We start from the raw sequence: 17,706 nt of genomic DNA, 5'->3' as shown, positions 1-17,706 counted from the left end.
TTTTCTCAGGAACTCCCTTGCGTCTCAGGGCGCCCCACATATTCTCGTGATTGAGACGGTCGAAAGCTTTTTCGTAGAAGGAGATGAGCCAGCCTCGGGCTGAAAGTCTCCTAAATAAAGACAAAAAAAAAAAAAAAAAGCTTTTTCGTAGTCAATGAATACCAATTCGTTGACCTGCTCCAGAATGATGCGGAGCGTGACAATATGGTCCACACAGGATCTTCCGGCACGGAGTCCGGCTTGCTGCCACCGGAAATACCAAACAATTTTCTTTGGAAATTCCGGAGAAACTATCCTAGTTGGACACTATTGTTTTTGTTTGCTAATAAATCACGCGGTTTGAATAATATTTCTATTTTTCTTATAACAAATATACTGTTTACATGCACACTTTGAATCGTTAATCAATTTAGTCGTGACTCAATCCATTACTATCCTAGTTGAGTAATTCTCAAGCAGCATGATAAAATCGCATCAAAGCTTTTAACCGTCAAAATGTAGGCAATTTTCATTGCATTTACCATACTTATTCGAATTCAACACATTGAATCGAGAAAGGCATAATCACCACTGGGGGATAAATTTGGGTCTACTAAAAAGTTATAGAATAAACACTCTAAATATCCTAGTATCAATGACAAAGTGGTAGATGATAGTCTAAAAAAGCTATTAACGACTAATGCTTCTATTATGTGGAGTAAAATTGATGCAATTAGACGACATTTCTATGAGAAAGTCTGAAAAATCAACAAATCTCGTTTGATGCACCTCTAAATTTCCATGGATTTGGCTGAAAATTGGTCAGGAGACTCCATTTAAGATACTCATTGAATTAGAGGAGTGGCACTTTGAATCTGGAATACTTTTGAAAATGGTAAACAGATCTAGTAGACAAGTTAGCGAAAACACCCTAAAATGTCTTGTAAAAGCGAGAGTTTGGAATATACACCGTTTTTATAATGGGGAATTATTAATTTACCAAATCAATTTTTTTCCTGGTTGAGCAATCATCCTGGTGGAAATAAGTATAAAGCCAAGCCTAATTTTATCACCAAATATTCATGCTCAAAGATCATAGATCAAAATTTAATTAATAGCAATTAGATTGAGTTGATATTTTTAAGGTTAAAATGACTTGAATTTTCAATAAAAAAAAAGTCATTTGCCTTTTGGTTGATTATGCGAACAGATTTTAGTTCAATTATTGTCAGGTTTTAATAACATTATTTTAGGAACAAACTTCTAGACAAATTTAAGTGCAATTAGCCTCCTTGATAACAATTGGAAAATATTTAGCGTAACCCTTCATTTCCTTTATTTCAATTTAGCTTGAAAAAAATCTGATTCTCTATTTTGTTGATCAATTTTCTGTGTATATATGACTAAAAATATTATTTTCTTATCTTTCCAGGTAATACAAATTCATGAATCAATCAATGTCAACTTCAAAGGTATTTATAAAGATGTAACATAGGGTATATGGTTCAAACTTTAGTCTAATGTACTGTGGTTTAGTACATTTATCGTTGTAAATCTTCATATATTGAAGCTCTAACTAAAATAATGCCTAAAACAGAACCTAAAACAACCTAAGACAAGTTTAAAGCACTCAACATTGAGTACGAAGTTGGTGCTTGGTTACACAGAAAAAATAAAGAACCTAAAACAAGTTTAAAGCACTCAACTTTGAGTACGAAAAAATTTTCAATTTTCAAATTCAAATTTTTAACTCAATATTAGGTAGCTTTCTCACTCCCTCTTATGAATGATATTATAAACAAAGAGAGCTGCATCGACCCAACGTGTGCAGCTCCGTGGAAGAAGTCAAATTTGAGTTGTTTTTACCATAGACTCGGGTGAGTGAAAATAATATAAATTTGAGTTGGTGAAACTTCATAGTGGGTGAAAATTCAACACGGGAGTAAAGGCAAAGTAGGTACTCACTGGATTTTTTTCGCATTTCACTTATTTTTGGCTTCTTCCACGCAAAGGCGGATTTGAGTGAAATGAACCATAAAGTGAGTTGTTTCGCAAGTTTATTGCGTTTATCAGTTGAAGAAGCGCATGAATATAGAGTAATGTAACTAAAATATGCTTGATATACTTTTTAAAGTACCAGTGATAACTATCTCTCTACAAAGCTATGTATTATCGCTGAATTATTGATTTATTTGCGTGATGAGCCAACGTTACATCCTGGGCTAACATTACTTCAGATAGAGAAATCAATAGTTGACTAATTTTAGTGTAAAAAAGTGGCTAACAATATCGATCCCAGCGCCTTTCCATTTCCTAGGTCAATCCTAACTGAACCTAGGGTTACCTCCGAGCTCTGAATGGAAAGTTCAAACAACTCCCAAACACTATTATCATCGTAAAACTCTATTTCAAGGTCGTTTCTTTGAAATTGATTTCGTAACAAATTGTTATCAGTTATGCAAAGAAAACCAAGAGCGGAAGTCAGTCGGGCGGCTATCGGACTGATTATCACCCACTTATCGATATGGCGATGATTCCAATTTACGCTTCATCGAATAAACAATTCCGGTTGCCAGTGAAATTGATTTGTTGTTGTGATACTTATTACGTATTAACCTTCAAAATTTGCGGATGACTGTATAGTGTATATGTATGTATCTGTTATATCGTTAACAAAAATAACATTGCTGCTTTTAATTTTATTTTAAAACCATTTTGATTAATTTGCTTCATGAGAGCATTTTCTCATAACGTCTTGCATTAAAAAAAGGTATAACAACAACACATCCACTATTATAACTATAAAATTTTGAAGAAATTTTAAGCTCGCGTACTACGGCTATTAATCGTTGAATAGATTTAAAATCGTATATCTATTAAGCAACATACTATTTGAAGTTAAAATATAAATACTTGGCTTTTCAATTAAACTTATTGAACAGCCTTCAAATTAACTAGAATAATCTGACTTTTAGTTTCCAGAAGTGTCTATGGTTGAAAAACAACTGCAAACATTCATGTGTAGTCCGTAGATAGCATAGCATAGCATAGCATAGCATAGGTGATTGTACACATCGTGGGTGGCTATACAATGCTCAGTTGAGCAATCTACTGTATATTGTCGCAAATTGGTACTTGGGATTAGTACCTTTTCCTATACAGTAGCAGTTGTATACCTGGCCACGTCCTTACAATCACGAAAGGAAGGGGAGGAATGTTAGTTCAACATCTACTAGTGAAGATGCAGGGAACCCATACTACCTTCATAGATGTCTCGGGAAGGAAATTTGTGTTAGTTGATTAGGTAAATAATAGGGAACTCTATTCGACAATATAGAGTGTTTTTCAATAATATTTATTAAAAAAAAAATTAGATATGTCAAAGAAAAGAATGGCTTACCTTTCTGTGCATTAGTGATAATAATAGTTCACGAATATCTTTTTTTCACACTCACATTTATTCTTATGCAGCATATAAAACGAAGGTATATCAATTACATGTTTTCTGTTACTTAGTCAGAATCCGTTGATTCAGGTTTATCATAGATTTCTTCTATTTTCCTTGTTACCTTTTCCTTATCTCTTGCCAAATCTTCCCATTCTCCCAAACTTAGATCACCGAACCTATCTACATTTTGCCGAATAATATCGACCCAGGTAAATGACGGTCTCCCTCTCTTCCTGTAGCTTTTCTTGTATTTTGCAGCTAATTTTAATAGATGGTTATCCTCCATCCTAATTATATGCCCCCAATATCTCATTTGCAGAGCCCTGATCTTTTTGGTGACCGTTTTTCCACCTAAAATCTGTTCACCGGTTGGCGTACTGTCCTTTTCCGTGCAGCAACTGGCCAGCTCTTCCACGATTTGCCTCTCATATTTTCGCATGGATTTCCGCGTATGCTTAGTGATGACCGACACCTGTGATCCATACGTCATTGTTGGCGAGATAATGGATTTATATAACAAACTTCCAATCTCCACACTAGGTTGATTCTCTTTAGCGAAGGCGATGACAGCTTTGGAAGATCTTATTGCTTTGATGCATCGTGATTTCGATGTTTTACGACGGCATAGACGATCTGTTATTGTCACTCCCAAGTAGTCCAATTCCATCGATACTACGTATGTGCATCCATCCACAGACATCGAAGCTGGAGCTTCACCTGTGGGTGTCCTCACAATAATCTTCGTTTTGGCAGCATTCAATTTCAGGTTTACCTCCTCCAGGTGTTTTTTTAGTACCGGTAGTAGCTTATCCAACTGTTCCTTGTTACAAGCGATGATGAGGATATCGTCGGCATATATTAAAATGATCGGATACCGGATGTTGTGTATCTGATCTAAAACAAAGAAACCTTTAAGATCATTCTCTGTCTTCCGCAAGACCTCCTCCATTATTAAATCAAATAGGTAGGGAGACAACGGACAGCCTTGTTTAATTCCCTTCCGACGACGTTCTGCTGTTGATTTTTGTCCATTCCAAAAAGTCTGAAAAGACTCTTCTCTAACACATTCAACAATTCTGCTGATCAGTCTTTTAGGGGCATTCTTCTGCTGCAATATTTTTGTAAGACCTTTCAAAGAGATGTTATCGAATGCTCTACTAATATCAAGAGACATTAATATCAGATCATCTCCTGCATTCCACTTTTCTTCTAAAATTCGTTTAGCTACAAATAGATGATCCATAGTTGATCTACCATGAAGGAAGGCAGTTTGATGAAAACCGATTGGAGATGATGACTGAATAAGGTCTTGCAGAATCCATGAGGCGTAAATTTTGTAACCTACGCTGCTCAAACAAATTCTCCGGTAATCATTTTCATTCTTCGGGTGTAGTGTTTTTGGTATTGGTACCAGTAAAGATTGTTGCCAGCTGAGAGGCATTACATTTTCAGACCACACTCGCTGAAGGATGTTTTTGAATTCACCTATTGATTCAGAATCCGCGTATTTGATCAATTCGATATTTATTCCATCTAACCCCGGTGCTTTACCGTTCGTGCTTTCCCTAATGATGATATCCAATTCCTCAATGCTCGGCATATAATTTGAATCCTCGTCCACTAGATCAATCTTATCTGGTAAAAGAAAATCCCCATCTTCGCCTACTTTCCATTTTCGCATTGAGATATTTGGTTTTTGATTCACATTCCGCTTTTTCCTGTGTCTTTTCATATACTGATGAGCTTTGCTTATCCTCTCCCCGTGTTTGTAGTTTTCCAAATTTTCAAAGAATTGCTTTTGATTTCTGGTTTCTTTCTCTTTACACAACCGAGAAAACTTGGCTTTTGCATTTTTCATAGCTTGTATTGCATTTTGATTGAAAGGAGTCATTTTATTTCGAAAGGACCACTTTTTCACATCCGCCATCGCTTTCCTGCGGTTTGGCGAAGTGGTATTTTATGTAACACGGATATCGTACTGTTAGCGGCGTGTTTCAGTTTATTGACAAAAGATTCCCAAACATCGGAAATCTGCAGTCCGTGAACATCTAATCCGCTATTACTCAGAGCGAAGCGATAGTTTGCCTTGAATTTCTCTTGCTGAAGTAGCTGCAAATCCCATTTGATCTCAGTGCGGTCGTTCAAAGATCTTTCGACAGCTACAGAGTTAGGGCAATCCTCGGCGAAATTTATGAGGCAAGACAACAACTTATGGTCCGTGTCAATCGATGACACCCAAGTTGCTTGTACTTTCTTTACAAATATCCTTGATGTTGTCTTAGTCATTATGTGATCAATCTGTGATTCCACATTTCCTCTAGCCCATGTAACTAAGAGGGATTTGTTAGACATAGTGCTTCTAACAGCAAGTTCGTGTCTTCGAACAAAAAATTTGAGTTGCTCCCCATTAGCGTTACAATGCGAGTGTCCGATGAATTTCCCAAAATAGACTTCATCCCCTTCAGTCAAATCGTCTTTTCCGATTTGACCATTGGTGTCCCCAACACAAATGAGGTTCTTAGGATTTTTTACTGTCATGATACAGCACCCTAGATCACCCAAGAATTTTCCGTAACCAGTATTTGGGGCATGCAGGTTGACGATGTGCAAGGTTATTCTTTTCCCTTTTATTGGAACAACAACTTCAACCATCTGAATGTTCTCGTACGAGTTATTGATATTGACTATCGCAACATCTACTCCTTTGCGAACTAACAACGCCAATCCGCGCATATGATTTCCCCCGTTCCTAGATATGAACCAGTTGTAGTCATTAGTCACCAAGTTTGCTGCTTCCACGTTCACCTCTTGGAGGCAGGCTATATGAACGTTTCGCTTTATTAGCTCATGGTTAATTGTGTCCCGCTTTGTTGGTTGGCAGCATCCCCGCACATTCCAGCTACAAACACGTGGCAAATTCTGCAGTAGATCCTCATTACATGAGAATTGAATTTCACGAACAGGATTCGTTCGGTAAATCTCCGTGACACTATGGAATTTTCCCTCTCCACCGAGTGCTATGTAGCATACATTAACCTGTTTAGCGTGGCCAATGCCGATTCCATCAGGTACAAGATGACTCCAGATATTACCATAATGATCGTAAACTGTCACTTGTACGGAACAACCATTGACGATAGCGATTAACTGTTCAAACCTTTGTGTATCAAGATCTATCTGTTCTATGCTGTCATAAGCTGATATTACTCTATCTTTAATGAATTCTTTGTTACAATTCATGTAATCAAATGACAGGGTTTTAAGAGAGTTAAATTTCTTTTTGAAGTCCTTCCTATTATCGACACTTTTGAAGATTTGATGCGTGGTAGCAAAAAGGAGAGAATCAGTCGATGCAGGTGATACTAAATACTTCAATACCGGAAAACCTGACGTATCCTCAAGTTTCCGAAATGATACACAATACTCCTTAATAACCCCCCCTGTTTCATCGTCAAAAATAACCTCGTCTACCTCTGAATTTGAAACTGAATCACAGGAAAAATTGCTAAATACTCGTTCATTTTCAACACCTTCATTAACCAACTCTCTAACCTCACGTACGCTATCATAATGGGATACGCCATTATAATAAATATTAATCATTCTGTTGTTATCACTACCTTCAAAAACCAATGGATCTGCTTGATCTGAGAAAACTTTTATAGTCACCCCGAGAAAATCTCGAACAGCCGCTATTGATTCAGATCCTGCCCATACACCGTCCCGACTAAGTTCCTGCAGATAACCCAGTATTATTTCGTCATGTACTTCTCCGTTATTTCCGCCATCAGGCCAGGCAGCATCTCTCCCTATTGCTTCTGTGATGATCAAGTTCCGGTAGGTATCAATAGATCGACGCAGGTAATCGACACACGTTCGACGCATGATGTGAATTGCCTCCTGAAATGCTTCATGATTATGTTGTAGCCCCGTCAACTGATGGACTATGGAGGAAAACAGGCAGTTTCCATCGCCAGGAATGGGATCGATCAGCAGGACATATTTGTTATTCACAGTCTTCTCCATGCGAATCGAGATATTCGGACATCTAATATACCATCGAGCATATCAAGTAATTATTTTAGGTATAAAAAGTACTTAATAATATGCTTTTACCTGACGGGAATAACTAACGCTAAAACGTATAATTTTGGTTGTATATGGAATCTAAGGTTCACCTGCTAAACTTTTGCACACAGACGCAAAAATAAACAATTTACGCTTACGCTACTAAGTCGAAAATGGTCTGATTTTACACTCGATACAAGACAAAACAGGAATGATTATTTCGTAATATGAGTACTAGTATATGTAAGTCGTTATACCTTCGCCTTATGTACTTCTTCACACGCATACTCTGATGACACAGATACGCATCATCCGCCAGGCTCCCACAAAACCACGCGACCGGCGACAGGGATAGGATCGCTACGCCTCCTCCACATGCATAGCTCAATACACACCTTCATACCATCGATACAAGAGAAAAAAATACATACATTATGGGACCGCATCACTGTGATCTAGTGTCACTCATAGAACCACGCATATAACGACACAACACAGAGGCACCGTTGCCGTCGCGTATGCTTGGAGGGAACTTTGCATCAGTGTGGGTTTATCTGCATCACATTTGAACGCCACTCACTCAACATTCTCACACATGCCAGTATACTCACGTTTACCTCACACATCAGGTTGCTTGGATCCATCTACTGAGACTCTCATGATGCGCGGCACCCGGCGTCGTAACCATGATGATGATGATGATGTATTAAAACTTTCCGTCGGCTTTCCGTCACAAACACTAACAACAGCTGCCCAGCAAGCAGATGAAGCACTCACTTTCATCACATAGCAGCTTGTTCTTTTTCTTTTTTGGCTCTATATTCCAACTGGAAATTGACCTGTCTTTGAACTTTTTCCATTCATGTGTAGTCCGTAGATGCTCACAAAATAGAAAAAGTAGTGCAATATAAAGCAAAGCACTACATGAGGCCACCAAAGTGCACAACAAACAAGACATCTTTGAGTCATTACGATTCGCCACTTGAGCTTGGCATAAATCATGGAACTCACCAACTAATCGGTGTTATTGCTAAGGGATTTTTTTTCTAGTCGGCAATGTCTAGACCAGTGGTTCTCAACCTTTTCCTTCGGTGGTACCGCTTCAGACCAGATAATTTTCATATTAATGTTAACTTCAAGTTGTTTCGATTAACACGAATGCGTCACGAATACAGAATGAAATTTTGAACACTTCCGAAGAAAGAGTAGATGTAGAGATGTTTGATGTTTTCGAGAAATAAAATAATTCCCTAAACTTTTAGTCTTCTGATGCAAGACCTTGGTTAAGGAGGTTGAGGGTTCGATTCCCGGTTCGGTCCAGAACATTTCCTTGACTTCCCTGAACTTAAGAGTTTCATCGTGCTTGGCTTTGAAATATCGCAGTTCATAATGTAGACATGAAAAAGAAGAAAAAACATCTGTTGAAATTCTCAGAGGATGAATTACTAACTTTTTATTAGTCCAAGAAAATGTTTTGACAATATGGGATCCTTAGCAAATTCAATCGATGAAAACGATAATTAGGTGTCATTTTCTGAGAAATTTGATCTCTTGTTCTCAAAAATAAGTTTTTGATAGAACTTTTGAGAATTGAGAATCTTTGGATTTAGTCAGAGAAACAGTGATTATAACACTGCAATGTGTACCCAAACCTTCCATAGCTCAGCAAAATTATGCATTTCTACAAAGCGGATCATGCTGAAGGTGATATTAAAATGAAAAAATTCAAAAAACTCCTCGGATTTGTTAAAGAATGTTTTGAAAATCCTCAAAATCATCCAAAATTTATTTTGTGGCCCTCTCAGAATATTACTTTTTGGAAACAAAAAATCCGAGGGGAGGGAGACAAAATAGTTTTTGAATATTTGTCCGTTATGATGTTTGAAAATCAATTTTTATTACATCAAATAATAAACATTTTCAAAATGGGGTAATAAATTTTGACCTTGACCAAGTAACCGTTAGCACTATTACGCCAAACCGCCATATAGGACCAATAGGCTTTGGGACAGTTCGGTTAACGACATTTCTTCGAATAACATTTAATCGGATGACTTTTGGCCGAAGGGATATTTAGTCGAATATACACTTAGTCGAATGTTAAAAGTGAATTTCAGGATAACAGGTTGGTAATAGGTAATTTAGTGACAAGCTCGGTGGTCTCGTGGCTAACGCTTTTGTCTTATAAGCAAAGGTCGTGTTCTGGTTTATTTGAGGAGAGAAACCCCGACAGTCCGGCCATAAACTTGTCGGATCAGCGAAAGTATACTCTATTTGGTAGTAACATTACTGTATAGACTAAATAAAGTGGTTTCAAGATTAAAGATCAGTCAGTATTTTTTGGAATTATAATACAACGTCCGCCATTACACATTTTTGTGTCAGGTACCCCCAGAGACCAGCTAAGGTACTCCCAGGTACCCCAGGATTATAACCGCTGATCTAGACCAAACGACAACGTTTATCCATCATCATCGTTTCGTATGAAAAGTCATGAAATTCGTCACTTTGAACACATATTCGTTGATATACAATCTGCAAAACCCCGAAACAAAGTCACTTTCTCTGCGTGGGGTATACCGCAATTGATTCCCAAATCTGCACGCACCGGTAGACTAATTAAATCACCTCATTCCAGTCTACTCGGCTCGAATCTTGCCACAATTATCGTCAGTCACCAAAGCTGCGCGCGCTGGTTCGTTCCCGATATGGATGAACAAATAGTCAGTCAAAATGCGCGTATAAACTCCGTTATAAAGTAATGACCGTCGAAACGCGAATTCGGGTTCCACCCATCACACGGAGAGCAACCCAAACAAAGCAGGGGGAAAAAACCGAAATCCGCCAAGGCGGAGATCCGTTCCGAATCCTTCAATTGGGGCTAATTTCACGTTCAAGAGTATTTTTCTGCTACTTGCCGGCATGCTAAATAACCCCCACACGTGCACGTTTACCGGTCGTTTGTTTGGCTGCTTCTATTAGTCATAGAAAGTCTCTCACCAAATAAAAAAACGAAACATTTTCACCCACCGCCATTCGCCGCGACAAGTGACTTCGAAAACCTAAATGTTAGACGTTGTTGTTGTGATTTCGATCGCCAGTTGGTTCACTTTTTCAAACTTGCTCGACTAACAGTACCTAGCTGTTGCTCATTTTTAAACACGAGATGCATATAGTCGTTCGTCACCAATGGTCAACACTGCTGCGTAAAAATGCAAAATCATCTGACGTGCCTTCGGCAGCAAAACAAAAAAAAATACGGAGAGCTGTGTAGGAGACGACAAACCCAATCTAATAACAGCAACGGTCAAAGCACGGCAATCACGGGTCTACAAAAAGGCTATTGAATTTCAATGAGTTTGCGGGGTGAGTAGTCAACCGTTCAGTTAGCGTATGATCGATCAATGGGGAGATGATGTTGGAAATAAAACTGCAATCACGAGGCGAGTCTCTAGCACGAGAATAATGGAAATGCTGGCTTGAGGCGTACATTCCAGAAAGTAATGATCGTTGTAAATCGGAAATGTTTTAATTTGAGCATTTTATTTTTTTCAATTTTAATTGTTCGTGAATGATGCATTGAATAATAATATGATTTTAAAAACCACAAAGAGAACATCCACAAAATAAGTGACACATGGAGTGAAGATAATCCATACAAAAGCCATATTTTTGAATATGAATTCAAATAGGAATGTAACGTCTCGAAAATAAAATTTAAGTTCGGTGCAGATTTAACGTTGATCAGTTTCTATCCTTGTTTGATCAAGTGCCTTTTTTGCTATATTTGAGAAAATAAAATAAAAAATTCACAAAAGGAAGATGAAGTCTGCCGATTTTCCTTCCCTCTAAAATAATAATGTCAAAAGGAATTCTTTCTCTGGCGACCTGAACGATCGGTATAAAATATCTATTAACGGAAGTACGTCACGCTCTTAGGGTGAGGGGGGTTCCAAGCAGCGTGACGATCCATACAAAAATTCTAGAAGTTTAATACAAAAAGTATGAGAAAGGGAAGAGAAGGGGTTGAAAATCCCCAATTTTTGTGTAACGTACTTAGTGGATCTTTCCTTAACAATTTTTCACCGGGAAATCAGTACTTCACTGAGAAGACTTCTTGTCATATTTTTCATATGGCGACAAAACTGAGCTTTTCCTCCTGCCGTCTTTGAAGGTCCACCTAGTAGTGGTGATAGCTCACTACACCACCCATGAAAGCATAACTGTCCCATGTACATAGGAAATCAAGCAGATATAGGACAGTTATGCTTGCAGCTGCAGTATACCTGACCAGCCGATGCCAAATTTTTCTACAATTCCTTACAAAATCAGTTAATTTATAGGGGAAACTGGACACACATGATCCCCACTTTTTGTTTAGCATATTTCTCGATGTAACATGCACAGATTTGCATGCTTCTTGATGAACTTGATGAAGAGTTCAATTAGCTATTCAAAGACGTCATTGGAAGCAATTATTTGTTCATGAAAGTTTATTTAGCTGGAAGATAGAAAATTTGGCATTTCCAAAACTTGCGGGAGACTTGATCCCCATATAGGAGGAAATTGATCCCGTTATGAGCTGAACATGTTTAGGTTCTTCCAAGTCTAATGAAAGGACGAATTGGTCTAGCCTCAAATCCTAACAATTCTTCATAGTCTGTCGTAACAGCAGTCGTGCGAAAATTAAATAATGTTGGTATTAAGTAAGCCAAGTATTTTGGCTCTCGAAAAGAGTAATAGTGACAGATAGAATGTTTGCTATAGCAACAAAACTGGCATAGTGATGATGGTTCATCTGCAAACCATTCACTCCATTGAAATACAGTGGTCATATCACGACAACCATGATGTGCCTAAAAGGATCTCGTTTTGTGATTGATTAAATTATGATTCCAAAAATGGTTGATCGATACATCTTTGATATCGATATATCTTTGTAATTTTAGAATCTAATTTTTTTTTTATTAAATCTCTGAAAATTGGCCACGAATGCCATGGCCAATGGTAAATATCCCTGAGTACCTATTTTGAGATCAATAAAAAACTTGTGATACATCGAGATCGCTAGACTATTTACTATCAATACCACAACCGTGATCATACCAGGATGGTGACTTCATACATCAATATGGTACTGTCTCGCATCATCATTTTTGTAGTGTGTGTTATTATTACACAAATGTGATTTACAAATAAATGGTGATTGTAAGCAAACTTCTCCTAGTTCAAACGGAAAGAATTTAGTACCAGATCGAACAATACTGATTTTAAGCCCTGTGATTTGTTGAGTATTTTCAAAGCCTAATTTATACACTTTTTCATAGAAAATAATGTTAAAATGCATTTAATAAAACTAATCAAAAATAAGTATGTTCAATTACATTTTGTTCTGGTTAATGCAATAAAGCTATTGAGAAATTAAAATTGCGCGTGTATTGTCTGATTGACAAAATTAAATTTATTCATTCTTTTAAACTAGAAAAGAATTTTAACATATCAATTAGTTACGTACAATACAATAATATGCAACGGTATACAACAAACGCCTTAATATATGCAATTTCGGGATCAAGTGTGTCCAAACGGTGGGGGATCAAGTGTGTCCATGTTGAGTATTTATCTTGTTTTGTTTTTTGTATTCAATGGAATTCAGTTAATTGAATGAATTTATTCAATTCTACAATAATAAAACTTTGTTTAGTAAAAATTTGGTACGTTTTGGTTTTACAGATTCGAAGTTATTAAACTTTCTTGAAGAAAAAAAGGATTGAGGATGCTTAAATAATAAAACCTCTTTAAAACCCATATACATAAAGTAACTAATATCAAATGTTTCTCAGATTCAATAATCTATCTAACGGATCCGTTTGCACATATCACTGGTATAAAAATGTGATTAGTTTTCGAGAAAACAGGGGGGGATCATGTGTCCCCGGGGATCATGTGTGTCCAGTTTCCCCTACTTCCCAGAAATGTAATTCTCAAGACGTTTATTTGATTCACTTCATCAAAAGTGAACTAAATAACCTAGAAGGGTTAAGCAAAGGTCTGTATTCCATCTTATACTTTTCGAAGACCTTATCTCTGAGTCCAGATGTCACTCAAGCTAAGCCGAGGTCTCTCAGGCCTCGGTAAACATCAGCATTAGACCTCTTTATGATTTTAAAAGGTATCCAAGATTCAACCGGTTAACGCAGAACCACAATTCTTATGCAAAAATAAGCCTTCAGTAAAATTTTCAGCAAATTTGAATGGATTTTCAAGGTGGCTCAAGTCGATTTAGTGTTTTTAGGCTATTTTCAAATTTCCTTAAAAATGTAACAAGAGATATGAACGCCGAAAATCATCACAACAACCTCTAAATGGAAGCTTTTGGTGTGCTCTATAACTCTTGTGAAGCATGCGATTCGTTTCGTTTAGGTATTGACCATGTTCAAGCGATTTTTAAGCTTTCTAGTGCTTAAAAACACCATTTCTCCTAAAAGTCGTTGTTCCTAAATTTCTGATATTTACCGTAGAAATTCCGAAGAATTTCCCGGTGGATTTCTTTAGAACGTGGATAATAAGTAAGAAAAATTTTCCGAAAAATTGTGAAATAATCATGAGTAAAGGAATTTCATGAAGACATTCCGAAAAGTTTTCCCGAGGATATTCCGGAAATGTTCTCCAAGAAGTCCCCATAGATTTAACAGAGGAAACTCCAATTATTTCTAATGATAAATAATAAACTATTAATTTCCGGAATTGATTTTTCAATGAATTCACGAAGAAATTTAAACAGTTTCCCAAGAAAATATAAAAAATCAAAGAAAATGCAAAAAAAATCCCATTCCGAGAAAATTCCAATAAATTACCCGAAGAATGCCCTGAAGAAATTCCGAAGAATTTCCCAAGGAAATTTGAAAAAAAAACTTCCGAGGAAATTACAAAGAATTTTCTGTGGAAATTTTGTAATATTTCTCATTTAAATTCTTCGAAAGTTTTGAAGAATTTCGCGAAGAAATTTCAAAGGAAGCTTTTCGCAATTTCTCATGGAAGTTTTGAATAATTTTCTGATTTTTTAAAGAATTTTTCATGGAAGCTATTAATAATTTCCAGAGGTAATTTTCCGATGAAATTCCAAAAAATCCCGAAAATTGCCCGAAGAATTTTCCGGGAATCAAATGCAATAAAAATATAGCTGATTCACGCCGACGATATTCGGACTCTCAAATCTACAGACCTGATATCTCTCAACAATGGGTCATCCACCTTTTCCAATGGCCACTCCGCTACTACCATCGCCGGGACAGCTGCTTGATCCTCCCTACCCTGATGTGGGAAGTTGTTTCCGATCTTTATGGGAGCAACCATTTCCCAATTTAGGTCATAGTCCATACCTCTCCGCCGCCGACTGGGAGACTTATGACTACTATCTTCGACGCGCTTAAGAATGCAGCACCCCGTCTACACTTACCGACTTCACCCAGATCGTCTTAGATGCTGCTGGTATGTCCATTCCTTAAACCAGCAGCCGACCAGGATGAAAAGCCCTTCGTTTGCGTGGTTTAGCGAAACGCTAAAAAAAAAAAAAAACTCTGCCCAATCCATCGCTGAACTGTGGCAAAAACTGAACGCTCTTACTGGAGCGCGTAGATTTTCCCCCATTCATCTTGACGTAGAAGGCCGCACTATATCCGACTATTCGGAAATTGCCAACATGCTCGAGGAATACTTTGCCTCGCTTAGCTCGGTTAGTGGTTTTCTAGCCAAAGTCCAGAGGTTCATCACCATCACACTTGAGAACTTCCGAGTCCCACCGAACTTGTCGAACCTTTTCCACTACTGAGACATCATTCACCCTCGCCAGCAGTAGCGAGAAGTCCTCTGACTCTGATGGAATACGATACCCTGTGATCATACTTCTAGATTTAATCAATCATGCCCGGTCGAACCAATACTTTCCAGACGAGTCGAGGCTCAGCCACGTCATCCAAATACCGAAGAATAGCGTCTGCTCTCGGAACGCTTCCAAATACCGCCCTGACTCGCTAGTCTCCTGTTTCCAAAGTTGTCGAGCAGCTAGTCAACCGCTATCTACTTACTTGTCGAGTTCGACAGAAGATTCGGCTCGTGGGTACGGAACCGGGTTCTACTTCGCCCTTCAGAACGCCTTCGAATAAGTACTTTGAGTTGGTATCAAGGCGTTCGATCGTACGTGGACCTGGTCACCTTTAGTATTGCAGCAACTCAGCTGATGGGGATTTCCGGCTAGTATTCTGCCCTTTGCTCGAAACTTTCTTAGGGGAAGTTCCTATCAAGTCCTCTTCGGAAGCCAATCTTCAAGGATCTACCAAAAGTGAAACAGGTGTAACGTCTAAAAGTCGGTCTTGGTAGTCACTTTATTTCTGATCGCCATAATGGGCTGTCCTTATACCACGTGGACAGAGGGGTTGTGAAATGTCCATGGTTCACACATGTTTTTGAATATTTTTATGCGAAATTGTCCACGTTCTATATGGACATTAATTTCCTTCAACTTGCTCTCGTCTCCACTTCCACATAAATTGTTTGGTATGATCCACACTTTCGCTAGCCCATATTCAAGATTGCCATTTTCTGAAGGATTCTTCTTCTGATGCCACTGCACAATGTGCAATCCAATATTTACCAGAAGCATTAGAAAAAGCTTTCGAATTTTGAAAAGTGATCAATATCTAGCTCTACGCAATAGTCTAGGACAGGGTTGTAAATTTTCGGCAGCACTGGATGAAGGTGATGTTTTTTTATATCATGTTTTTATTTTCTTCCTGCTTTGAAATCAGCCTCACATTCCTGGAGAGGCAAAAAAGTAAACAACAGAACTCACATCACCCACTGCGCCGCGAAGATGAAATTTACCACAGCAAAATGTACACATTCACACAGCAAATTGAAAAAAATCACCACACGTTTAAATGGGCCACTCACAGTCATACGGTAAGGCGCGAACTGAGCAGCGTGTCAGAGCGACTTGTGAGTGGCTGAATGCGAAATTGAACGGTCGGTGTTGGAAATGATTTTTCGGCTGCACCCAGTCGCACTCACCGCGGCGGCGATGAAGGCGACTGCAGATTTTACTGAGATCCATGTTTTTCACTGCATTGACTGTGAAATATTTCTACCCTGGTCTAGGATGCTCTGCGTTTTTAGAGCCAGTTTGCGAGAAGCGCAACCCCCTTTCCATGGGACGTTGCAACGATGTTCTCCGATTTGGATGAAATTTTCAGGATTTATTCATATATGTAAAAGAAGACATTTTGCAAATGTTCAGATTTTTTCATTGAGGGGGAGTGGGGTAAAACGGCCCTTCAACAAATAATGTAAAAAAAATAGACAAAACCAAAAAAATTAAATAACTTTAGCGGTGACTAACCGATTTTGTTTAAATCTTGCACACTTTTTCTACTCAATTAGTACATATACTTTTTTACTTACTTATGGATCCTGAATACCTCCGGTGGTGCAAATGGCCGACCTTGATTTCCATCCTGAGCGTTGTCCAGCTATCGCTTTAACCTGTTGCCAGGTTAGATTTCGGTCGACTTCTTTTATTTCTTTATTGAGGCTTCGCCGCCATGAGCCTCTGGGTCTGCCTCAGCTTGGTACCGCCGTCTGACGCCATTTGGCTACCAAGATATTGGAAGCTTTCAACATTCTCCACTGGTTGCTCGGCTACTGTGAAACTGGAAGGGATCACCGTCTTTTTTTAATCCTTCATTTATTTTGGAGGCTCAATTGCCGTTAAGCGTTACGGAGCCGAAATCAAGTTTAACAATTAATTTCTCAATTCTTATACATAGTGTTAGTTTTGGGAAACCGAAAGACTCGCGGTTTGGTCGAGGTTAGGGAGCACAATAATACAGTAGGAAAGGAAGGGAATTTAAGTAAGGGTGCTTAAGTAATTACGATGCTGATGTTCACATAGTTGATATTCTTGGCGATGTTTCACATCTGTAACGGGACAAACAAACATTTTCTTGGGAGACAACAACGAGAGGAAGACATACGAAAAGGGTTAACGACAGACATTGAAATGGACAACAAGAGGAAGACATTCGATATGGGGTACGACAGACAAGCAGGGTTGCCACTACTTTTTGGGGAAAGTCTGGCATGCTACATCTTGAAAATCTGGCAAAATCTGGCGAAAAAAATTGTCTTTATCATTTTTAAAACTAAGTGATTTA

General features: G+C 38.1%; 2 protein-coding genes across 2 annotated transcripts in view; one reads left to right on the top strand and one right to left on the bottom strand.

Annotated features, from left to right (window-relative positions):
* LOC134226687 (katanin p60 ATPase-containing subunit A-like 1) overlaps nucleotides 1–17,706 on the top strand; it is an 86,711-nt gene that overhangs the window by 27,646 nt on the left and 41,359 nt on the right. The gene's annotated exons all lie outside the window — the stretch shown is intronic.
* Nucleotides 3,492–4,376, bottom strand: LOC134222008 (uncharacterized). Its single transcript, XM_062701165.1, has one exon. The coding sequence runs from the start codon at nucleotides 4,374–4,376 to the stop codon at nucleotides 3,492–3,494; it is 885 nt and encodes a 294-aa protein (XP_062557149.1).

Source organism: Armigeres subalbatus, chromosome 3 (assembly GCF_024139115.2).
Source record: "Armigeres subalbatus isolate Guangzhou_Male chromosome 3, GZ_Asu_2, whole genome shotgun sequence".
In the NCBI taxonomy this organism is placed as follows: domain Eukaryota; kingdom Metazoa; phylum Arthropoda; class Insecta; order Diptera; family Culicidae; genus Armigeres; species Armigeres subalbatus.
The sequence above is the reverse complement of the archived record's forward strand: the minus strand, read 5'-3'. Positions and strand labels throughout refer to the sequence as shown.